Source organism: Ursus arctos, unplaced genomic scaffold (assembly GCF_023065955.2).
Source record: "Ursus arctos isolate Adak ecotype North America unplaced genomic scaffold, UrsArc2.0 scaffold_19, whole genome shotgun sequence".
Classification (NCBI taxonomy): Eukaryota; Metazoa; Chordata; class Mammalia; order Carnivora; family Ursidae; genus Ursus; species Ursus arctos.
The window spans coordinates 34,163,383-34,189,818 of NW_026622863.1; the positions used below are offsets into that span (position 1 = coordinate 34,163,383).

The 26,436-nt window shown below is 44.2% G+C and overlaps 1 protein-coding gene across 1 annotated transcript in view; it reads left to right on the forward strand.

Moving 5' to 3' along the window:
• The window catches only part of HSD17B2 (hydroxysteroid 17-beta dehydrogenase 2), a 76,956-nt gene that overhangs the window by 39,968 nt on the left and 10,552 nt on the right, over positions 1-26,436 (forward strand). Inside the window, exons 2-3 of the mRNA XM_026495314.4 lie at positions 3,152-3,364; positions 9,070-9,255. Coding sequence (XP_026351099.1) covers positions 3,152-3,364; positions 9,070-9,255 — 399 coding nt within the window. The remainder of the gene's footprint in view (positions 1-3,151; positions 3,365-9,069; positions 9,256-26,436) is intronic.

Genomic DNA, 26,436 nt, shown 5'->3' on the forward strand with positions numbered 1-26,436 from the left:
GGTGAACGTAGCCGAAGTATAGAGATGTGGAATCTATATTGTACACCTGAAACTAATGTAACTTTGTGTCAACTATAATTTTTAAAAAGTTAAATGCAATCAATTATAGTAACTAGGTGCTTTCATTTCATAATAGGGGTACCTGAGGAGCAGGAGTGCCCATACTTTTTGCCAAGGCTGACACTCTTTCTTGGGCAGTGCTCGCACACACCAGCCACATTGGCTTCTCTGTTGTACCTTTCTCGACACTTATGGGGCTAACCAATCTCCATTCTAATGGGAATGACCTTTAAAAGAAGAGAAATTAAGGGTGTCTGGCTGGCTCAGTTGGTTAAGTGGCCGACTCCTGATTTCAGCTCAGGTCATGATCTCAGGTTCTGGGATCAAGCTCCACATTGGGTTCCCCACTGAACAGGGAGTCTGCGTCAGGATTCTCTCTCTCCCTCTGGCCCTCCCCCCCCCACTTGCTCTCTCTCTAAAATAAATAAATCTTGAAAAAAATAAAAGAAGAGAAATTATACAAGAAAAATAATTACTTTCTTATAGCGAAATGGAAGACATTATAAATCAGACCCCCTCCATCCTGCCTCTCCTCCCAAGGGCAACTTTCACATTTCCATGCAGACAGGTAGAGAATTAGCTCCCTCCCTTTTTGGAGGGTCTAAGTTGGATTCTATATAACAAGTGCTATACTGTAACTTATTTTGCTTAACAAGATATTGTGGAGCGATATCCATGCTAGTTTATATAGTTCTTCCCCTTTTTTAAAAATTGCTATGTCATATTCCATTATAGGGACCGTAATTTATGTCATCATTTTCCTATTCATGGACATGTAGGCTAGTCCCTTCTTTTGCTGTCATATACAGTGCTGTAAAGAACATCGCTTATGTGTCTCTGAATATATGTTTGTTCTCTGGGACAGAGAGTGAGACTCTTTGGGGCAAAAGATATGCACATTGAAAATGGTCACAGATTTCAGTCCTTTACATTTATCAGCAGTGCGTGTGAATGCCTGCTTCTCTATCCTTTTGTTTTATTTGTTTGTTTATTTATTTATTATTTGAGTATAGTTCACACAATGTTACCTTAGTGCACAACTTAGTGATATGGCAAGTTTATACATTATATTATGTTCACCACAAGTTTAGCTCCCATTTGTCCTGTTACAAATATCACTAACTGCATTCTTTATGCTGTGCTTTTATCCCCATGACTTATTAATTTCCTAACTAGAAGTCAGCACCACCCATTTTGTCCAACCACCCCCCTGTCGACAACCATCAGTTTGGTCTCTGTATTAATAGGTCTGATTCTGCTTTTTGTTGGTTTACTCATTGTTTTTCTAGATTTCAGTTATGAGTGGAACCATTTGGTCTTGGTCTTTCTTAGTCTGACTTCTTTGATTTAGCATAGAACCCTCTAGGTCCATCCATGTGGTCTCAAATGGCATGACCTCATTCTTTTTTATGGCTGTGTCATTATTCCTCTGTGTATGTGTGTAACATATTTTCTTTATCTATTCATCTATTAATGGACATTCAGGTTGCTTCCATTTCTTGACCATTATAAACAATGCTGCAATAAACATAGGGATGCGTATACCTTTTCAAATTAGTGTTTTTGTTTTCTTTGGGTAAATACCCAATAGTGGAGTTATTGCATCTATGGCATTTCTATTTTTAATCTTTTGAGGAACCTCTATATTGTTTCCACAGTGGCTGCACCAATTTGCATTCCCATCAACGGTGCATGCATGTTCCTCTTCTTCCACATCCTCACCAACACTTGCTATTTCTTGTCATTTTGATTTTAGGCATTTTAACTGATGTAAGGTGATATCTCATTGTGGTTTTGACTTGCATTTCCCTGGTGATGAGTGATGGCGAGCATCTTCTCATGTGTCTGTTGGCCATCTACATGTCTTCTTTGGGAAAATGTCTATTCAGTGCCTCTGCCCATTTTTAAACCAGACTGTTTGATTTTTGGTGTTGAGTTTGTCCTTTTGCCTTCTGATGGTAATCATCCTCCTCTTAGGGACAGTAACACTTCCATTGAGCTTACAAGCAGGTCTTGCTAGCTTGGAAGTCAGATGGCTTTTCTGATCACTTACGTACTGATCCTTGAGTTGATTGTCAGTGTGCTCTCTGATTTCCTATATATTCCAATTCTCAGGTAGATGCCTGACTATAGCCCCTGACTGCTGATAAGAGAGACCCCTCAAGGTTTACGGTAGAGACCACGTGACACAGCCAATGTGAAGACGGTTTCTAGGGACACATCAACTGTTACGTGTTTATTCTGCTATGACGCAATGGGTGATTTTTAGGTCCATGTTGCCTTCATTCAGAATTTCAGATATCTATTTTTTGCACTTGTGGGCGTAAAATGACTTGTCCAGGGTCCATCATATCCTGCAGACTGGGTTGGGTAAACTCCCATCTCAAATTTTGAGAGATATGTTACATATTATGTCATCCACTTATTTACGCAAAGCAATACATTTAGGGCTTGCTTCTGGTTTCTGTTGCAAGCTTCTAAGGTCGATGTCTGCTCAATGGTTTGGGAGAAGGCCATCGTGAGGGGGAAAGGTCTGAGGAGATGAGACGTGCAGGTAGGTACGAGCCACCACCTTTCATAACCTAGAAGGACCTCGGAAGCCTTTTGGTGTTGACTTGTGTCCACTCTGAAGCAGGACCCGGCATTTTGTTAGATTCCTAAAACCCCAAACCAACTCCAAAGTATTGATTTGTAATGAATGACTCACTGAAGATTTTATGGAGTGATGGAGGTTACATCAAATATGACACAACAGAGATTAATAGAAAAATCTCCAGTAGATGTCTTCGTTCTCCCTCCTCCTTAGGTCTTTGGCCACCAACCAGTCCTAGACCATCCCTCCGTCAGCAATTCTCCTTCTACTTATGCCACCATTCCAAATTCTACCTTACTTTTCTTCTTTTTATACAGAGAAATATGTATAAAATGGGCTTCTCTGCCCATTTTCCCACTTAGCAGATAAAGAAACTTCCTCAAGTCCCACCCTCTCCAGAAAACCTGGAGAATCATACACCGTATGCAATGTTTTCTTTATTAATTTCTCCTGCCACTTGGGTTTGAACCCACTTTGTATTGCCTTAACCCCTTGCAGGTGGCGATTCCGGATTTGGCCATGCTGTGTCCAAATATCTGGATGAGCTCGGCTTCACAGTATTTGTGGGAGTTCTGGATGAAAAGGGATCAGGAGCAGAGGAATTGCGCAGGACCTGCTCCAAGCACCTCTCTGTGCTCCAGATGGACATCACTGACCCGCAGCAGATAAAAGACGCCCACAGCAAAGTGGTGGAAAAGGTGCAGAACAGAGGTACTGCCTTCACCTGTCCAAGCCCTCAACTGCCCCCACGCTCCTCACAAATGACCGACACTGGTTCCAGCCTCTCCTTACTGCTCCCCTCTAGTCCATTCTGGCTGCCGACCACACCTTGAGGACACCTGTACCGGGCCCTATCACATGCCAGAGCCTCTTGCAGACATAAAGGTGGTATGCGTGAGTCAGGAATGGCCCATCCTCAAAGAACTTGAAGAATTTTTAACCCATTCGTCCAACATCTGCTTGGTCACTCTCCCGTTACTTACCCTCACGCCCGCACCCCTCATTGCTTTCCTCCCACTAATATTAACATCAGACTTAAAAAAAAAAAAAAAAAGGTTTAACAATCACTGTCTTCCTTTAGCCACAGTTGCTTTTCTTCCCCTTCCTTTGTAGTCAAGCTCTTTGGAACCCCACTGCCCTGTTTTTACTTCTTCACCTTCAATCCCATATTGGCTAACTGGACTGGCTGAGCTAATAAATATCATCCTGAACACCAAGCTCTTTACCTCTCAGCAATATTAAAATGTGTTCATTACCTTCCCTTGTCTTAACTTTGGGGTCTCAGTCCCCTACACTGCCTCCCTAGTTCTCTGATCATTTTTCTGCTTTTCCTGCACGAACCCTTTCCTCCATTCCTCCCATAGTTGTGAATGTTTCCAAGGGCTCCATCCCCAAACTTCCCACTCCACATTACCTGGGCTAAGCTGTTCTCTCTCAGTGCTAGGAACTCTCAACACAGCTGCACATTAGAATCACCCGGGGAATGTCTAAAAATACCCATGCTTGGGCCCAAGAGGGCCTACATAACTTGGAGGACCCAGCTGAAAATTATGTGGGGCCCCTTGTTTTAAAAAATGATTAAGACTTTAAGATGATGCTAGCAGAAAATCAAAACAAGCATGAGGCCTTTCAGAAGCACAGGGCCCTAGGTGGCTGCACAGGGGCACACCCATGATGCCCACCCAGCCTGGGCGCCCTCCCCCAACCAATTAAATCAGTGTCTACATGCAAGGACTCAGCTGATCCTGCAATAAGGGGGCTGCTACTATTGCTCTCCTTTTGCTAGGAATGTCAGCTGTAAAGAAGATCCTATTTGGGGGTCCAGGCCTCAGTATATTTGGGAGCTCCCTAGGTGATGCGGATATTCTGCCATAGTTGAGAAACAGTGAGATGTATGCCAGTCGCTTCCAAATCTGTATTACCAACCTAGCCCTCTTCTCAACATCTGGACTTCTATGCATGTAAAATTGTCTTCTAGGCATCCCACCTCAGTTTGTCAAAACCTGACCTCATTATCTTTTCCCCTGTTGCTGGTCTGGAAATGAGCTTAACCCTGCTATATCCCACAGCTCAGACGCTGGTACTGCCATCTAGTCTGTCATCCAGGCCAGCAGCCTGGGGGTCCCTGAGACCTGCAGCTTACCCTCAATCACTGAATCCTATTGGTCCTGAGTCCTTCAGTTCTATCTCCTAGACCTTTATCATCCCAGTCCCTTTCTGTCATCGCCAGGCTGCTATGGCTTAGTGCAGGCCTTCACCTTCCACCCGCACCCCCTCAATAGCTTTCCTTTCCCATTACTTTCCAATGGACAGTAATCTTTATAGTGTGCACTTTTACAATGTTGCCCATCTCCTAAAAACCCTTGGACATACAGGGCCTCCATATCTTGGGTTCCTCCCATGAGCCAGGCCTGTGGTAGGTGTTTCGCTTTCTCTCACTGAATGGTTCAGTGGTTCTCTATCTGCCACCAAATAAAATCAAACATCTTCACAAGGATTTGAGGGCTTTCAGGATAACAGCTCTGGCCAAACCCTTAATTTGCAATACCTAATGGTCTACTCAGTAAATTCTGATTGGTTTCCAGAATAGAATGTGCTAAATGTGCCACATCATTGCACATCCAGCTTCCCCTTACCCAAATTTCCCTCTTGTCTCTATTCTGTTTTTCTAAGACTCTCGCCTTTCTCCAACTGCAGACTCTACTCCCATAGGAGACCTGGCTCAAACACTACATCTCTTGCGTGACCTTCCTGGTGATCCAGGTTACGTCATTCCCTTCCTCTTCTGGACACTCACTTGTTTGGCCCTGCATACACCTGTATTACTGCATTATTATAAATATCTGTCTATCTCCCATTCCTCACCACTAGGTTCCTTGAGAACCAGATCCATGTTTCCATTAGGATTCTTTCAGATGCCAGTGACAGGACCCAATTCGAAATTGCTCACGCATGAAGGAATGTATATGCTTAATTGAAAAGACCAGTTGGCTTCAGGCATGTCTGGATCCTTAAGCAAGGTCATCAGGGTTCAGTCTCTGTTTCTTAGCTCTGCTTTCTCCCTTGTTGGCTTCATGCTCGTCTCTCTTATGAATGTGACTTCATGGTGTCTTACTCAAGTTGGTGTTTGATACAGGCCCCTCTAGTGAGGCCCAGAGGGGCAGCATTGACCATATTCCATATTGAATGATAAAGCAATGGGTTCTAGATATGGAAATACCATGCCAGCATCCAGGGATGAAGGGGTCTGGTGAGTATAATTTCCAGGGAGTGAGTCCACACTGTCTCGTGGCCAGAATTCTGGAGAGCAATCCTCTTGTGAGACAGAACTGCCAATACACCGTCTACCTGCTTTCCTTGAGAGTCTCTTAACCTCAGCCTCTCAAGCCAAAGAGAAAGGGAAGCTGGGAAACAAGTTGAAAATCACTGAGAAGGATGTTTCCTGAAGAACCCTCTGGGACCTGTTGATGAATGACAAAATCTGGCCCTGCCCTGTGTTTCTATGCAGCATATTATTACATAAGTATTAACCTATTTTTAATAATTAATATTATTTTTAAACTTAATAAGCCCAGCAGGTATGATGAGCTTATGGGCCAGCTTAAAATTCTATGGCAGGGGTTGGCAAACTATGGATCTGGTTGATTATTATTTTAACATTTTATTTAGAAAGAACTGTAGATTCACAGGGAGTTGCTAATAAATGTACAGAGAGTTTCTTTGCATGCTTTGCCAAGTCTCCCTCAATGTTAACATCTTGCATAACTAGGGTACAATACCAAAACCAGGAAACTGGCATTGGTATAATCCACGGAGCTCACTTAGATTTTGCCAGCTATATATACAAGTGTGTGTGTGTGTGTGTGTGTGTATAGCTTTGTGCAAAAGCACCACAATCAAAACACAGAACTGTTCCATCCCCACCAAGCTCTCTCATGTTACATTTTTATTTTCATTTATATTATTATTATTTTTTTTTCTTTTGAGAGAGAGAGTGCCAGCAGGTGGTGAGGACTGGGGAAGGGGGGCAAAGGGGGAGGGAGAGAGAGAGAGTCCTAAGCAGACTCCACGCCCTGGGGAAGCCTGACATGGGGCTCGATCTCATGACCCTGAGATCTCCACCTGCGCTGAAATCCGGAGTGGTACGCTCAACCGACTGAGCCACCCAGGCGCCCCAGTTTTTACATTTTTAAATGGTTAAAACAATCAGAAGAGGAATATTATTTTAACAAGTAAAAATTAAATGGAATTCAAATGTCAGTGTCCATAAATCAAGTTTTCTTGGAGCCCTGCTCCCATTTTCATTCATTTACAGATGAAGTCTGTGGCTGTTCTTCCACTAGAATGGCAGAGTTGAAACAGCAGTGCCTGCAACTAAAATACTCACTATCTGGCCTTTCCTAGAAAAAGTTTGCTCACCCCCATTCTAGGGCATCCTCAAGCCGCTGCCTGCTTGTTGCCTGTCAAAGGTGTGCATCAGGCTGAGCGAATTAAAACCATCACCTGGAGGGGCTAGCGCAGGCGTCCTCTGCTCCCACCACCATCCTCCTAATAGCTGTTGAGCTCTTACTACGAGCTTGGCATTCTCTCACTTCATGCTCCCAGTCATTACTGTGTGTAAATGTCAGACCTCCAGCTCAGGTGCGTGAGAAATGTAATTTTATTTTCTACACCTCAACTTTGTTTCTATTTTGAGCCATCTTTCTGCCATGTGGCAAAAACCATTCCAGTGTGAGCTTCACCTCATTCCCCCAGGGCAGTATCTAAATTCCTGGGGATGAGACATTTCACCACAGATTATCAATGCCTCCTGCTGCCCCTGCGAAGATGTCCAATGCTCTGTCCAGTCCCTGTGCAATTTGGCTGCCACCTACCTCCTTGATGCCATCAAAGGCTGGACCTCCTGCCATTTGTGTCTCTGTTAGCACTGAGGCTCGTTCGGCTTCAGTACATACCATAGGCTCTCCCACCAGAGCGGTCATGTTCTGTCACAGATGCTGAGACTCAACAACAATTTCTGATCACCAGTTTCTGATTCAACAGGTCTGAAGCGGGGTTCTAGAACTTGCATCTTTTTTTGAGAAAGAGAGAGAAAGAAAGAGAGAGAGTGCACACATGCAAGAGGGAGGGGGAGGGGAGAGGGAGAGGGAGAGAGAGAATCTTAAGCAGGCTCCACACCCAGCACAGAGCCCAAAGCAGGGCTCCATCTCAGGACCCTGAGCTCATAACCTGAGCCGAAACCAAGAGTCAGATGCTTCACTGACTGAGCTGCCCGGGCACCCCTGGAATTTGCATTTCTAAGTTCCCATTTGATGCTGCTGGTTCTGGACCACATCTTGAGAATCATTATTCTAAACCATGCTGAGCCTCAGGGAACTCAGAGAATCTGCTTCAGGTCTGCCTAACTAAACATACCCCAGATTTTGTCACCTCTGTCGGGTAAAGAGGACCCAGGTCACTCACCTTTGCTACAGGTCCTGCCCCCTGAAAAAGATCTGGAGTTCTTGTATTACCTCTTTCCCCGCCTGTTAGGGCCATGGTTCCCAAGCTTGCTTCTGCATTGGAATCACCTGGGAAATTTTAAATTCCATGTCAAGGTCCCTTCTCTCCCCTACCCCAGGATTTCTGATCTAATTGGCTGGGATGTGGCTGGGCACTGGGGGGTGGGGGTGGGTGTTAAAAAGCCCCCCAGGTGGTTCTAATGAGCAGTCAAGGTGAAAACCACTACTTGGGGACAGAGGTTCTCCAAGTGCGGTCCAGACCTGTGGCATCAACATCACCTGGGAACCTGGTAGAAATGTAGATTCTCAGGCCCTATCCCAAACACCCTAAATAAGATTCTCTGGAGGTGGGGCCCAGCAATCCGTTTGCACAAGCCTTCCTGGTGATTCCGATGCAATCAACAGGAGTAGGCTGGTTGGGGAAGGGACTAGGGCTCAGGGACTCTGCAATCTTAGTTCTTGGCACCTCTCTAGTTTTCCTGTTTCCCTGGATTAGGTGATCTTTTCTAGCCTAGGAATAAGGCTTGTATATCATCCTGCGTGGTCCTAAAGATATTAGACTGTCTCTACACAGTCCTTTGAGGGAGAAACATGATATAGGCTCTTATTAACCTCCCCCTTGCTGTGTCATCTGGTCCCAGAGAGCGCATATATCTAGCTGTACCTAGGAAAGTGCTTTAAGGAAGAGAAAATACCTCCCAAAACCCATCGCTTAATATTTCAAATTTACTCCCCACACAACCCCCCGGAGTAGGTAGTTTTAAGTATTCAAGGCGATTAGGGTCCAAGAGTTTGAGTAATCTGCCTAGATCCTAAATCTCAAAGGGGCCCTTTAGACTCCAGAGCTTCAAGTGTTAAAAATCCTCCTGCTCTTCAGCATCACTGGACATCAAAGCCATTCCTTTCTGTCCTCAGGACTGTGGGCTGTGGTCAACAACGCTGGGATCATTGGCTTACCAGCCGACGGGGAGCTCATTCCCATGACTGAGTACAAAAAATGCATGGCTGTGAACTTCTTCGGGGCTGTGGAGGTCACGAAGGCATTTTTGCCTCTTCTTAGGAAATCCAAGGGCAGGCTGGTGAACATCAGCAGCATGGCAGGTGAGTTGGCCTTTTCCCACAAGGTTGCGCGATGCCTGTTGTGCAAGACGTGGCTCGTCGCATTCTTTGTGGGCCAAACAAGAAAGCAGGACACACTCCTGCAGGGCTGGGTCAAGATTAGTCAAATTGTATGTTTACCGTTGATCTTAATACAATAAAACCTTGCCTTTCAAATCCTTTCATGTACAAACTATTACCTCTTAACTCATCTATTCATTACTGGGGTTTTAGGGTTCTACATATCTTCATAGGACATAAACGTCATAGATTTGGACAGGAAATCCCACATAGAGTTACCAGTAATCTGTTTTCAACCCTCTTTGAACTGGGTGCACTGTTGTTTCCTGTGAGATGAGTAGGCAAGTGTCTCCGCTGTTGGCACTGACAGAGCTCCCAGTCTCAGTTGGCTGCCCACGAGAGCTTTCCCCAAGATCCTTCCCGTCATTTTGCAATCTCAAGACAGTTGAGTCGGGTGTGACATTTGATGACTCATCTTTTTCCATTTCAAAGAACAGTCAACAACTTAGTCCAGGGTTTAACAACCTCCTTTCCATAAGCAATGCCCATGTATGCCATATCACATCCTTTCTTCTAGGACAGGTTTTATTTTCCAGCTGGGGTTCCTCAGATCCTGACTTGGCTTTGGGAATGTCCATGGAGCTGTCTTTCAGGCTGCTGCATGGGTGAAAGGGAAGCCAAGGGGGTGGGGGCTTGGACTCCAGGATCCTGCCTTTGAATAGAAGAACACCGCTCTTTTCTGTTTGATCAGTTGGGTCCAAAGAATATTTTCTTTTTTTAATGAGGCATCCAATAGTTATTTTATTTTGTTTCACTGTTTTTTGAGGGGATGTTCTTTGTATTAACTAGGCAATTATCATTGTCCACCATATCTCCTTTCCTGGCTTTCACTCAGCAACTTCCTTGAACTTAGCTGCTATGTGAGTGTATGTGTGTGTGTGTGTGTGTGTGTGTGTGTGTGTGTGTTACTAAGTTGTTGGTCGGCCTGCGGAGGAAGGAAGTGAGGAAGGAAGAAAAAGAGGGAGGGAAGAGGAGAAAGAGGGTGGGGAGAGAGAAGTCTAAGGTGGTAAAGAGCAATGAGTATTATATTTTAAATTGTATGAGGAAGTATTCCATATCCTAAAGTATTTCCAATTTCTTGCTACCTGTGGAAGCAAACAAATCCTGGGAAAACACATCTGCAATATTTCACCCTTATCTTTCTCCAGAACACCACCTTCAAATTTTTACATCTGTGGAAACCTCACCTTTCTCAGTGCCCTGGCACAGCCTGGTACTTCTGAACAAGTCTCCCATGTTCCTTGCCTCACTCATTCAACAAATATTTACTGAAATAACTGATCATTGCCTGCTTTTTGACACATTGACAAGAAAGTTTTTCTCTCTCTCTCTTTTTAAGATTTTATTTATTTATTTGACAGAGAGAGAGAGCACAAGCAGGAGAGCTGCAGGGGGAGAGAGAGAAGTGGGCTCCCTGCTGAGCAGGGAGCATCATGCAGATCTTGGTCCCAGGACCCCAGGATCATGACCTGAGCCGAAGGCAGACACTTAACCACTGAGCCACCCAGGTGCCCCAGTGTTTCTCTTTTCTCTCTTTGTTCTCAACTTGGAGCAGCTCATTCAGGAGATTTTACTTTAGTTATCACCTAATGTGCACACTACTTGCTATGGGCCTGGTGTCTGGTGTATAGGAAGCTCAATGAATAAATGAAGATATGCAAGTGTGAGAATAAATGAAACATGGATGAATGAATGAAAGAGTGAAGAATTTACAGTGCAGAGGATGCCCATTCATACATCTTCAACTTGGCTTCTAAAGCTCTTTTTTTTTTTTTTTTTAAGATTTTATCTATGTATTCAGAGAGGGAGAGAGAGTGTGCTTGCTTGTGTGAGTGGGGGAGGGGCAGAGGAGAGAGAGTGGGAGAATCCCAAGCAGACTCCCGCTGAGCACAAAGCCCCATGCAGGGCTTGAACTTAGGACCCAAGATCATGACCTGAGCAGAAATCAAGAGTCGGACACTCAACCGACTGAGTCACCCAGGCACCACTTTAATGAAATTTTTAAAAAGATTTATTTATTTATTTGAGAGAGAGAGAGAGCACGAGAATGTGAACAGGGGGAGGGGCAGAGGAAGAAGAAGAAAGAGAATCCCAAGAAGATTCCATGCTGAGTGCAAGGCCAGATGTGGGGCTTGATCCCACAACCCAAGATCATGACCTGAGCTGAAATCAAGAGTCTGACACTCAACCGACTGAGCCACTCAAGGTGCCCTTCTAAAGCTTTTTCTAAGCCATGACTCAGTACTCTCTTCTCATATATTTCCACTGGAGGGAAATTTGAGTGTTAAAATAAATCACATACTTTCACTCTTATTCTCACCACGGATGTGCAAATTCTTTACATCCAGCCTTACTATTTCCATTCTGTCATCTTATCATCATCACCAAGTCTACATGTCGGAAACCAAAGTTGTTATCAGCAAGTCTAAGCTTGCGCCCCTTCTTTCAGTTCTTCCCCTTGTCTGTTGAATTTCAGAGCTTTGAGCTTTCATGGATTTGTTTCTCCCTCTGCCTTTCCCTCCTTTTTCCCACCCCGTCAGTCACCGAGATGTACGGAGTCTTCCTTTATTATATTCAGTTTTAAATCCTTATGTCCCAAAGAAATTCCAGAAATAAGTTCATTTGTAGGACTCAGAAACCACCTATTTTATAAAGTTGTTAAAGCAGTAGCAAGAAATCAGAACAGATGGGAAGCATATGTACCTGATAAAGCAGGTGTTTGTGAAAAGATCGGAGCAAAACTCTTAAATGATGCTTATAGGTTCCTTCCGTGATGAGGAGCAGAGAAGTTCAGCAGAAAACAAAATAAGGGAATCCGTAGCACTTGGCTGACAAGAATTTTGCAAAACAATGGAAAAGATTTTGAGCAGGGTGATGCGGAGCTGGAATGTAACACAGGAAAGTGAAAGCATGTATGAAAGCCAATATATAACCAACCACGTTGAAGTTAGCAGCCAATTTAATGCCAACTTGATGCGTCTCTTGGCAGAATTAATAATATAATAGCAATTATGGAAAACATGCTTATCTGGGAATTCATCCCTGGTATTTTTCTCATTTTGAAATAGGGGTCATGGAGAAAGAGAGACAGGTAATCAGTCACTGGTAAGAGTTCTCTAAAGGAGCTTACGGTAGCCCTGACCCATCAGGTTGTCTTGAGCCTGACCCTACCACCCTCTGCATGACAAGAATTTCAGTGGGATAGGATTTATCACTGAAGTTTGCATCGGCCAGGAGGAGCTGAGTTGGGATTGATCATTCTGTTCCAGTTATCCATTGCTACATACCAAATAATCCCAAATCAAGTGTCTCAGGCTGGTGTGAGTAGGTAGGTAACTGGTTTGGTAGACAGTATAGTGGTTCCTCAAATCCATGCACATCCTAATTCCTGGAACCTGGAATATGTGACCTTACCTGGCAAAGGAGGCTTTGCTGGTATGATTGAGGTAAGGAGCTGGAAACAGCAAGATTATCCTGCATTATCTAGATGGTTCCAATACAAGAGTCTTTATAAGAGGGAGGTAGGAGGGCCAGAGTCAAAGAGAGATTGGAAGATGGGGGAAGGGACCCGGAGCCAAGGAATGCAGGCCCCTTACAGAAGCAGAAAAAGGTCAGGGGAACTGATTTTCCTTTGGTGACTCCAGAAGGAATGCAGCCCTGCTGACACCTTGATTTTAGCCCAGTGAAACCTCTGACCTTCAGAACTGTAAGATAATACATTTTTATTGTTTAAGCCATTAAGTTTGTGGTAATTTGCCATAACAGCAGTAGGAAAGTAATACCTCCGGGCCTATCCCAGTTTCTTTCAAGGTGGATGGCGTTGTATCTACCCACCCCCATCGCCTTCCGCACACTAGTGGGGGTGAGGAGATGGTGGTGGAGGGGGAGACTGTAGGGCTGGCCTTCCTTTCTAATACCCAGCACTGGCTCTCCTATCAGAGCTCACTCTATGCCCAGCCTTCCAGGCACTTCTGGAGGATATCTTTTGGCAGTTTGAACTCCCAGACAGACATCCTTCCAAGTTAGGCATCAATTCTTTTTTTTTTTTTATTTCAACTTTATTTGGCCAATGTGTTCAATTCCAATATTGCAGTAGAAATGCCTGAAGAACTGTCAACATTTGATTCAGCTTAGGCAACAAGGCGCCAATTCCTGCGGCAGTGATAAGGACATGCTTTGCAATCCTCATTTGGCTCTTTCTCTATGTCAAATGATTTCTGTTGAATAACTTACCACATGTACCTAATTTCCAAACATTTTACTTTCTTGAAACCTTAACCCACTCACGCAAACCAGGGTGCCGTGTACAGCATTTTCTCCTCACCCTTCATGTCGTGTGGAATCAACACTTCACACTTCATTGCATTCCCCCAAAGGCAAAGCCAACATCAGATTGGCTCAGATCTTTAGCATAGATTTTATTAAAGATTTTGTGCACCTGTCAGAACGGCTAAAATTAACAGCGTAAGAAACAATAGGTGTCGGCGAGGATGCGGAGAAAGGGGAAACCTCTTGTATTGCTGGTGGGAATGCAAACTGGCGCAGCCACTGTGGGAAACAGTTTGGAGGTTGCTCAGAAAGTTAAAAATAAACTACGCTACGCCCCAGCAATCGCACCACTAGATATTTACCCAGAGGCTACAAAAATACAGGTTCGAAGGTGTACATGCATCCTGATGTTTATAGCTGCATTATCAGCAATAGCCAAACTATGAAAAGAGCCCAGATGCCCATCAGCAGATGAATGGATAAAGAAGATGTGGTATATATAGATGATGGAATATTACTCAGCCATCAAAAAATGAAACCTTGTCATTTGCAACGATATGGTTGGAGCTAGAGTGTATTATGCTAAATGAAATGACTCAGCCAGAGAAAGACAAATAGATTTCACTCATATGTGGAATTTAAGAAACAAAACATGAATATACGGGGCAGGGGGAAGGAGAAACAGAAACAAGCCATAAGAGACTCTTAACAATAGAGAACAAACTGAGGGTTGTTGGAGGGAGGTGGGGGGTGGGGGAATGGGCTAGACAGCTGATGGGTATTAAGGAGGGTACTTGTGATGAGTGCCGGGTGTTGTATGTAAATGAAGAATCACTGAATTCTATTCCAGAAACCAAGACTGCACTGTATGTTAACTAACTAAAATTTAAATTAAAAGATTTTGTGCAAAGATCGAAGAAATGGTTATATCCTATACCACAAAACTCATTTTATTTATTTATTTTTCCCTCCCTTCCTTATTTACTTATTTTTGGTGCGAAAAGGTGATTTTATTAAAGCACAGGGACAGGACCTGTGGGCAGAAAGAGCTACTGCTCTGCAAAACTCATTTTAATGAAAGCCCTTGTAGATGCTTCTTTTCTCCTCCCCAAGATCTTCAGCTGCTAGCCACCTCTCCTCTGGTTGAGTAGTGTCCCCCTCACCATCGCTGGCTTCACAGTCTTTCCTCATTCATCTTTTGAAGGTTCATCCGTCTTGTAGCATGTATCAGAATTCCATTCCTTTTTAAAGCTGAGTAATTTCCCGCTGTATGCACAGACCACATTTTGTTTATCCATTCATCAGTGGATGGACATCGGGTCGTTCGTGAGTAATGTTGCAATGAGCATTCACGTCCAAGTGTTTGTGGCCACACGGAAAATTCTATGTAAGAGTCAGCTATTACTATCACTTTCTGTGACCTTGGTTGTCAGGTTAAGCTCTTTGCACTTTGATTTTTTTCTCTTCTCAAAAAGAGTTAATGAGGATAATAACTGAACCTACCTCACAGGATAGTCGGGACCATTAGATTACATCAACATTACATTAACTAATGTTAAAATACTCAGAGCAGTGCCTGGCATGTAGTGGATATCTAGTAAATATTAATAATTGTTATGAAGCATTCCTTATGCTTCAAGCATTTGTTGGGTACTATCAGACACATGATCCCAATAACCCTGCATAGTATTAGTATTCCCATTTTGCAGCTGTGAAAAGTGAGGTTCAGAAGACTTATGTGACTGGCCCTCCAGCTAGAACTGGAATTTGAGCTTCGGCTTCACGTTCTAACTCACGAAGCCACAGCCTCCCCTGCTGACTTGGCTGGTTCAGGTGTCATGTCAACCACAAGGCCAAGAGTCTCAAGGGATCTTCCCAAAGGTCTCACCTCCACCATCTTGCTCTTCCTACTAGCCCCACCGCTGGATGCGCACTCCAGCCTCAGCCCCATTCCCAGGGGGGAATGAGGTCAAACAGCCTACATCTAAATCCACTCCTGTGGTGGGGAAGTTCCAGGATCTGGGCAGGGAAGAAACCTAGCTTCTTTAAAATTCTTTTCTAGGAGATACACAGAAGGGTCAACCACATTATAAATACGCCCTTCCCTCCCCTATCCCGCATCCCTGAAGAAAGGAAGAAGAAACAGAAAGAGTGAGAGAGACACCATGTAGCTATGCAGGTAGAATCAGATTTCAAAATGAAGAGGAAGCCAGCCACCCAGCGTGGAGACAAACTGCCCAGGTTCTGGTACTGTCTTTACCACTGACAACTGAGAGACCCAGACCAAGGTCCTGAGCCCCTGGGTGGAAGTGTCCTCTTAGGACGATGGGCATGAGACCTGCTGCTTCTGAGGGCCACGGCGAGACCACATGCAATGCCACACGCATAAGCAGGAGCCCCACACCTGGCAGATGGCAGCCTTCAAGGGCCTCTCCGGGGAGGGGCTGGCTGTATGTGTGCCTGTGGCTTGCTATCCCGCCACGTACTGGCACCACCACCCCTGACGGTGACACTGAGTTACCTTCCATCCTGCTGCTCCCTGTCACACGCTAGCTAGCCCCCGGGCAGGTAACTCCCAACAGGTCACTGTGGCTACCTCAGACCACACCTGCTCCGGGAGAATCTTAACCCTGTCAGCCTTTTCATCATCGCTCTCACAGACACGGAAGAGCCCTTTAACCCAAGCCCTGCAAGGCAGTGGGATAAATCTTTAACCAAGTTGGAGGAACTGGGAGGTGGCTCTGATTGATTGTACAAAGGGCAGTTGTTTGAGAGGTCTAAAAGCCTTTTCTGGCCAGTTTTCCTGTTCAATTGCAGAGTAAACAGTTGCAAGCTGTGCTCCAATAAGACCGGTTGAAAACAAACATTATAAAACAACTCCGGCCTCAGGGATTTGGAGCCAGTTGTGGTTTGAATTCTGCTCTTCTATCCGTAGCCGGGTGATCGCGCCAGGTCACCCCACTTCTCTGCGAGTCCGTTTTCTCATCTGCCTGCGATTGGCTGATGCGGCCCCCGAGTGTAGGGCGGCGTTTCTCAACCTGAGTAGTGCTGGTATCTGGGTAGAGGCGAAGTCTTTCTACGTGGGGCTGTCTGATGCACTAGGATGTTCCACGGTGACTGTGTTCTCCACCCCGTAGATGCAAGGAGCGCCCACCCCCAGTGATGACGAATCTTCAGATGTTGCCGCATGTCCCCTGGGGGCAGGGGTATGTGTGTGCATGCGCAAAATGGCCCCTGGTCTTGGCTGGAGATTTAAATGCATTGTGGGTTCTGAGCGCTTAGAAAGTCCCTTAGTAAAAGGGACAGCTTTGCTGAGAGACGGTAATATTTGCCTAGCCCCACGGAGCTATTTAAAATGCGTTAAAATTACTTTACCCCAAAAGTAAGTGCCCCTAGAAATTCTTACAAGTCTATAAATTATAGGTATCCCACAGTTCAGCCTTGAAAGAGGTCCTACTTCGTCCAGGGAAGTTGACTATGGGATCAATCCTGAACTTCTTGCCAAGCTGGCCGCCTTAAGAAAATCATCTGGCAAGTCATTTAGCCAGTCCCCCAGCGGCTCATTGACGTGACAGGAGGCCAAAGCTGAGATTTGCTTCCCTAAAACGCTCACAAAATAACCAGGGCTAGTGTAGGGCAAGGGGAGGAGGCAGAACCAGATTGAGTGAACTTCTCCACACTGAGTTGAATTAGATGCTCTAATGGGTGCAGGAGGCAGATATTAATTCCTTTTCTAGATTAAGCACCCTAGCCTGGGGTCATCCAGACCCTGAGCAATAGAGTTAGTGGTGGAAACTGGGTTTGGCTGTTTTACTCCAAGTTCTATGTTCTTCTCACTTTTCCAGACTGTCCAACAAGAATATACTAGACAAATGGGGCATTAAAAACACAGACCCTAACTCTAACATATTTAAATGAGGATTAGGAAGTGTTAACAATTTAGGGATGTCTCCTTCACCAGCCTTCTCAAACACCAAGGTACGCGGTGATCCCCTGGGGATCTTATTAAAATGCAGAATTTGAGTAGACTTAATTGGTCTAAGATTCTGCATTTCTTTTTTTTTTTTTTTAAGATTTTATTTATTTATTTGACAGAGATAGAGATGGCCAGCAAGAGAGGGAACACAAGCAGGGGGAGTTGGAGAGGAAGAAGCAGGCTCATAGTGGAGGAGCCTGATGTGGGGCTTGATCCCAGAACGCCGGGATCACGCCCTGAGCCAAAGGCAGACGCTTTAACGACTGAGCCACCCAGGCGCCCCCCTGCATTTCTAAGACTAGTTTCTGAGTGGACGCTACGGGCCCCTGGACAACTTTTTCAAATTCTAGATGCATTAGAATCAGCAGGAGGGTTACTTAAAAACAACTGCAGGAAATCAAAACTACAGTGAGAGAGCATTTCATATCTACTAGGATGGCTTCAAAGCAAAACAAAACAAAAACCAGGAAACAACACTTGATGGCAAGGGTGTGCAGACATTGGAACACTCGTGAGTTGCTGGTGGGAGGATAAAATGACCCAGCCTCTATGGAAGCACTTGGCGATTCCTTAACAACTTAAACATAGAATTACCATATGACCCAGCAATTTGACTCCTACATATACTCAAGAGAACAGAAAACAGGTGTTCAAACAAAAACTTGTACACGGATGTTTATAGCACTCATTATTCATAATAGTGAGAGGTAGAAACCACCCAAATGTTCAGCAACTAAAGAAATGATAAGCGAAACGTCATCTATCCATACAATGGGATATTATTAATCCATGAAAATGAATGAAGCACTGATATATGGTACAGAATGGATGAACCTTGAAAAGATTATAGTGACAGAAACCAGGCACAAAACACCACACATGGATGATCCTAGTTATATGAAATGTCTAAAAGAGGCAGATCCAGAGAGATGGAGAGCATATTAGCATTTGTCAGGGGCGGGAGGAGAGAGAATGAGAAGGGGCTGCTTAATGGCTATGGTTCTCTCCCTCCCTTCCTTCCTTCCTTCCTTCCTTCCTTCCTTCCTTCCTTCCTTTCTTTTTCTTTCTCTCTCTCTCTCACAAGATTGTTTATTTGAGAGAGAGCGCGCGAGCAGGTGAGTATGGCAGGAAGGGGCAGAGGGAGAGGGAGAGAGAAACTTAAGGAGATTTAGTGCTGAGTGCGAAGGCTGACGCAGGCCTTGATGTGGGCCTGTCCCAGGGCTCGATCTCACAACCCTGAGATCAGAACCCTGAGATCACAACCTGAGCTGAAACCAAGAGCTGGATGCTTAACCAACTGTGCCCCTGATGGTTATAGGGTTTTCTTTTGAGGCAATGAGAATAAGCTACGTAACAGCAGTGATGGTTGCATGGTATTGCGAATGTACTAAATGCCACGGAACTGTATACCTCAAAAAGGTTAAGTGGTGAAATTTTATGTTATATGTATTTTACCACAATAAGAAAAAAAAAATTATGCCCACCACCAGATTTCTGATTCAATAGCTCTGGAGTGGGACCTGAGGATTTGCCCTTCTAACAGCTTCTGGGCTGCTCCTGGCTCCCAACCACACTTTGAGCAACAAGGTCCCAGACTTTGACTTTGATATTCAAATAGTTTGTCACATCCCCAGGGACTGTCAGATTACAAGGAACAACCAAATACTATGAGTCTCAAATTTCTGCTAACCATGCCTGAAGGAGATTAGTAAACCTGCCTCTCTTGGGGCCATGTGCTTGGTCTGTATTTTCAGCTTGGAAAAGCTCAATAAAAGAATGGACCTTGTTACTTGAGTTGACTCCAGAAGATGTTAGAGGTGGGAGAAACTGGCTGGGAGCCCTCATTACATTTTCCTAAAACAAGGTCATCTGAGTTCTGGCTTGGGAAGGTATTAGAGAATGAGACAACTGTTGTGGGCATGGGACTTTGGGACCACCCCTTGTTAAAGAACAAAAATGCAACTGAGCAAATTTCTAAGACCTACTTGGCCTTATTAACTGATTCATGAATCAGGCAGCCCCCCATCTAGCAAGTAAAGGGGAGCTCTGAGGAGTTGTACAGAACGGAAGGTTTTTATAGGAAGGAAGGTGGGGCGTGGGATTATTAGCAAAAGAAAGGATTGTTTCAGATAAATTCACTTTTTCTTAGGGGTAAGAGTAGAGGGTCTTATCAAGACTTCATCTTCCTTTGGGGGTAGTAGTGGGGAAATGGAGAGGGCCCACATGACAGATTACCTCATTGGTGTTGACCAGAAAACTCCTGACTGACCCAGTTAAGACTACATTTCTGGAGGATGTTCACACTGTAATTAGGTTAGCTATCAAGCCTTCCTTTGGTGATGTGGCTTAGCATAAGTGACTCCATTTTGGGCCTATGGTTTTTCTTTTTGCCACCCTATAAACATGTCCTATGCCCAGTTCCACTGTGGAGTCCCATAATTCAACTCAATTCTGACAATATGTACCTGGAGATGACATCAGATCCTACAGGTTAAGGGCTCAGTCTTACAAGACGTCCCTCCACCCCCACTTCAGATTCCAGTTTGTCATCTGTGCTTCTGGACCCACCAGGTGTAGAATGGAGGTTTCACTGACCTTCTCCTTGGGTTCGATTAATTTGTTAGAGCTTCTCATAGAAGTCAGGAAACCTGCTTACTTACTGGATTACCAGTTTATTACATAGAATATTAAAGGATACAAATCACCAGCCAGACGAAGAGATACTGAGGACAAGGCATAGGGAAAGGCCAGGGAGCTTCCATGCTCTCAGAATCTACATGTTCACCAGCCTGGAAGCTCTCCAACTGTCCTCCTTTTAGGTGTTTATGGAGGCTTCACTACACAGGTGCTATTAATTAAATCTTTTGGCCAGTGGTGATTGATCTCAATCTCCAGCCCCTCTCCCCTCCCAGGGCCTGGGGGGGTTTGGGGAAGAACTGAAAGTTCTGCCCCTCAAATTACCTGGTTGGTTTCCTTGGCAACCAGTCCCCACCCTCATTAACATAACACAAGACATCTGCTGCTGTCATCACTTAGGAAATTCCAAGGGTTTTAGGAGCTCTGTGCTAGAAATGGGTCCAAGACCAAATAGGTATCTCTTATTATAAATCACAGTATCACACAGCCTCAGGCTGAAAGGTTGCAATATTTCCATTCCCTGATGTCTTAATAGGGCATTCACTTGCAAAACCCTTTGACTCCCATAATTCCTATGTACCCGCATGCTAGCTTTCTAAAACTACATCAACAGTATCAACGACATGAAAGCTGAGTTAATTCACTTGCCAGGGAACAAAGTCATTGAATATTTCCCTGAGACAGATAAACTGTGTGGGGGAATGTGGAATCTTCGGGGGAGGGGGTCATTACAGTCATGGTGGCTACACTAAGTAAGGATAGAAAGCGTGCAGTTAGAAAGTGTGGAAATGATGTGTTTTGGAGTAGTGCTGGGGTCTGGAGTGGACAGCCAAGAAGAGTTCTTGAGACGTCTTTGTTGCAAAAAAGTGGTTTTAGTAAAACAGGGGGACCAGACCCAGGAGCAGAAAGAGCTGCCGTCTTGGAATTGTGAGGAGCAACTGATGATATACTTTAGGGTTGGGGAAGTAAAGACAAAGAGAAGTTCTGAAGGGATTTTCATATGCTAAGGAAGACTCCTGGGATACTGGAGGCCTTGCCAGCGTCAAGCTAAAGTTGTTTTTCCCTCTAGCAAGGCTTAATATTAACATTAAGTTTGCTGGAAGAGCCTTACACTCTGCCTGCCTCAAGCATTTGTCAATGACAGTGGGTTATAAGGACCTTTAATTTTATCTACATTTCCTCTGCTTTTGTTTCCCACATCAGAAAGAGTCCATACGTCTATACATGGTTGGTTAAAATAAGTCCCATTGTTGACTGGGTAAGTAAGTCACCCCAAGTGTTTATTAGAATTAGCTACTTAGAATCTGCTGTGGGAACCCTAACATTCAGTTTTGATATGTCCTAAGTAAGTACTGCGCTAAGCGCAAAGTTTTGTTTTTACATTAGCTGCGTCTGTAATGGGGGTACACGTGGGGTGGAGTGAGAAATGATATAGTTTTGGAATATAGGTGAGGTTTGGTGGGGTGAGATCTGGAGCTGATGGCCAAGAAAGAATTCTGGAGATGTCTTTGGTGCAAAAAGGTGGTTTTATTAAAGCACGGGGACAGGACCCGTGGGCAGAGAGAGTTGCTGGACGGGGTTGTGAGGGGTGACGGGTTATATACTAGGGAGTTGGGGGAGGTAAGGAAAAGGGAGGTTTCAAAGAACCTACAGAGGATCTCCAAGATACTGGAGGCCTTGCCATTGTCAAGTTCAGGTTGTTCTTCCCTCTAGTGAGGCATTAACATTAAGGCGGTTGGGAGCTTCCTGGAGGAATGTCACACACATCCTACCCAGGAGGGGGGGGGTTTGTGGGGTGTCAGCTTGTGGTTTGTCCTCAGCTTGCCTTCTGCTCCCTCATCAGGAAAGAAGTATGCCGTCACTTTAAATGTGGTTGCAGCCTTGGCAGATATTTCTAAAGCTCTAGCTCGTCCAGGAGGCTTTTCTCATATTTTAAGATTTCAAATAAGCCAGACTTACTTTTTGGCCTCCAATGGCAAACTTCAAAAACTTACATTTTTAGTTTTATTTACCAAAGGTTTAGAAGACTTTATGGACCTTTATTCAGCCAAAGACCTACACGGGACCTAAGCAATTCTCCCTTGTTAAGCCTGTCTTCAAGGGAGTATGTATTTTTTAAACCTTTATTTGGAAATAATTACAGATTCACAGGAAGTTGCAAGGATATGTACAAGGAAGTCCTGTTTACCCTGCAACCCACCCCCCTAATAACATCTTGCATAACCACAGAATATCAAACCACAGAATACCAGAATGTGGAGCAGCCACTCTGGAAAACAGTATGGCGTTTCCTCAAAAAGTTAAAAATAGAGCTACCCTATGACCCAGCAATTGCACTACTAAGTATCTATCCGAAGGATGCAAACATAGCGATTTGAAGGGGCCCCTGCACCCCAGTGTTTGTAGCAGCAATGTCCACAACAGCTGAAGTATGGAAAGAGCCCAGATGTCCATCAACAGATGAATGGATAAAGAAGACGTGGTTTGTGTGTATATATGTATATGGAATGTTACTCAGCCACCAAAAAGAATGGACTCTTCCCATTTGCAACGGCCTGGACGGAACTAGAGGGTAGTACGCTAACTGAAACAAGTCAGTCAGAGAAAGACAAATACCATATGATTTCCCTCATGTGGAATTTAAGAAACAACACAGATGAATACAGGGGAAGGGAAGGAAAAATAAATAAGACAAAAACAGAGAGGGAGACAAAGCATAAGAAACTCTTAACTCTAGGAAACAAACAGGGTTGCTGGAGGGGAGGTGGGTGGGGGATGGGGTAACAGAGTGATGGGCATTAAGGAGGGCACGTGATGGAATGAGCCCTGGGTGTTAATGAAACTGATGCATCACTAAATTCTACCTCTGAAAATAATAATACAGTATATGTCAATTAAATTGAATTTAAATTTAAAAAACAAAACAAAACAAAACCTATGTCACAGACATTGCCGCAGTACACAGACTTATTCAGATTTCACCAGTTCTATCTGCATCTCATCATAGTTCTGTGAGCTTTATCACATGTAGAGCTTCCCGTAGCTACTAACACAATCAAGACACAGAACGGTTCCATCACAGGGATCCCCCAAGATACCCCTTTTTAGCCACATCCACTCCCTCACCGCATTCCAATCCCGACAACCATGAATCTGTTCTCCATCTCTATAATTTTATTTCAAGAATGTTATAGAAATGAAACCATACAATATGCAACCTTTTGAGACTGGCTTTCACTCAACTAATTTGAAAGGAATATATTTTGATCCAGGTTTATACAGCTCACAAAAACTCTCCTTCTTCCAGCCCAGCATTAGAAAGTATCTTTAATTCCAGTTCCCAAAACACAACGTATCTTACCCCCCACATCTGTGAGATTTAGATCAAGGGCAAACACTGCCAGGTCTCTATTCAACCTCTGAGATCATATACTCCTTCTACAGCCAAAACAAGAGATTAGGTTTTTTCAGATCTCAAGCTGTTATTAGCATTTACATGTCCAGAGGATAGAAATATACGGAAAATTTTCAGAAATGTTCTCTAGAAGTATTTAACCACCCTGTCTGCACATTAGAATCACCTGGGGAAGCTTTTTAAAAATTCCAGTGCCTACGATGAACCATAAACCAATTAAATCACATGGGAATGGGGGGAGGAATAGACTTTCTTTAAAGCTCCCCAGGCAATTACAGCTAGCTACTAAGTGTGAAAACTATTGCTCTAAAACAATTAGCTGCAATAGATGGTCTCAAAATTTGGGCTCACAGGAGTAAACCAGGTTCACCAGGGGAATGTGGGAACACAAAAGCCCAGGCTCGTTCCTCTTTGAAGGACCCTGACCTCTGGGTGCTTCATTAGCCCCCCCAAGTGATTCTGATCCCCCCAAAGTTGAGAACCACTGACTCAGAAACACTGTCCTCACACTAAAATGACCTGCAGAGTTTTATTTAAATACTGATGTTCAGGTCCTCCTGCCAGAATTTTTTTATTTCATTGCTCTAGGGTAGGGCCTGGGCATTAGTTTCTTTGCTTTTTGTTTTGTTGTATTTTAATGTTCCTAAGGTGATTCTAATGTGCCCACTGAGTTATATACCGTGGATCAGGAATTAAAAAACAAAATTTAAGGGGCACCTGGGTGGCATGGCGGTTAAGCGTCTGCCTTCGGCTCAGGGCGTGATCCCGGCATTCTGGGATTGAGCCCCACATCAGGCTCTTCTGCTATGAGCCTGCTTCTTCCTCTCCCACTCCCCCTGCTTGTGTTCCCTCTCTCGCTGGCTGTCTCTATCTCTGTCAAATAAATAAATAAAATCTTTAAAAAAAAATTTTTTAAAATAAGCACAAAGTGTATTTTCATCTCTCTGGGCATTCTGGTTTTATTTAATGTCAGCTAGGGGATGAGTATGTAAGTGTCCAAGACTTGGCCTTCTTGGAATTACATCAGTACTCTGTATGGTCATTAAAGCTGTAACCCACACATTTACCCAGGGTCGTGCGTTCCTTACCAGTTCTCCTCGGTCCCCATAGATAAGCCCCCTGTTTTGGGAGTCAAGTTTTCCCCTAGAAATGGAAATAAACTTACCAAGTTCTTGGCAACCTCTTGGCTTGCTGCCTTCTGGCAATAGGATTTTAACCTGAATGGAGCAAAACCAGAAATTAATCAGTCTATCCGGACAGGCAATGAAGGGGTGCGTAAGGTCAGGAAGGGAGCATGTCCTGAGACCCTGTGAGGCTCTTGGTTAGTGAGACTTGGACTTTGCACTTACTTCATCTTAGGCCCCCCAGGAATCTTAGACACTACTAGGAAATGTTAACAGCAAGGTTGAATCTATGACGTTGAACCTTACAGAACTGCCATTTTGTAGGTCAGAAATGGTCTAATAATGGCAATTTCGCAGGGTTCAATGTAATACAAAAGACAAATGTGTCTTAACTGTTTTGTCCAAAGCATATTTTGTTTAGATTGATAATATGGGATATGATAAATTCTTAGCACCTGTCATATCATCCATAACACCGAATGTCACCATGAAAGCACATATTCAGAAATATGTAACCAAAACCCTAACATAATAGTTCCAGGCTTAGTATTCAAAAGAATCACTTGGATTGGTATCAGTTGCAGATTCTGATTCACTAGGTCTAGGGTGGGTCCTAGAAATCCACATAAACAAGTACTGTTGTGAGAGCCTGAAACAGGTGCACTCACTACTCTAAGAAATACCAAACATATGGAACCTTTTGGGCTATTGAGAAATTCTGAAAGCCTTGAGTAGCAGTAACACAAGAAGGCTCTTATAGCGAGCTTTGTGCCAGGCACTATTCTGTTAATATATTTGACCTTCGCAACAGCTCCGTGATGCATATGCTATCATCATTCTCAGTTTCCAGATGAAAAGACAGAGGTACATAAACATAAAATGACTTTCCTAATTTTAATTGATTTTACTTATCAGTGACAGAGCTGGAATTTGAACCTAGGCAGCGTTGGCTCCAAATCGGCTCTTCGCCACGGCCCTCTGCTAACTGACACGGTAGCCAGCCAAGCTCCCCTCATCTGTAAAATCGTGGAGAAGTGAGAAGGGTGTAACTCTGTAAACTGGGTTGCAAATTAGAACAAGTTGCTTTAACTTCTTGGGCCTTTCCCACCAGTAAAAGGAAAAAGTCGGGTTTGGAACTCTTTAACAGTCTGTGAAACTAACACTTTAAAAAGTATCAGCTGGAGGTGCCTGGGTGGCTCAGTCTGTTAAGGGTCAAGCTCTTGATCTCAGGTGTGTGAGTTTAAGCCCTGAGTTGGGCTCCATGCTGGGCGTGGAGCCTACTTAAAAAAAAAAAAAATCAGCTGGTTATCTGAGGCAAGACAGGAACCAGAGTTTAATGGGGTTTTGTTTGTTTGTTTTTTGGTTTTTTTCCCCCTGCCCCCTCCAGAGTTTAATGTTTGATGCCAGATGCTATATTGAAATTTCATCAGTTAAGCCTCAGGACTCTTTCTTTTAAGTGACAGGGTCAAACCTCAAACTAACAAAGACAGAAGAGGGAAAAGGAATTAATTATCTCACCGACTGACCTGAACTCTTAAGATGGGATCATCATAGCTCTTCCCCCCACCTCCACTCCTGCTTCCCTTCACAATCCCCAACTTACAACTCTGTTCTCCCGTTCTTGCTCCTCCAGAGGAGCTCCTTTTCTTACCTTCTCCAGTGTAGTAGCAGAAATGACTCCT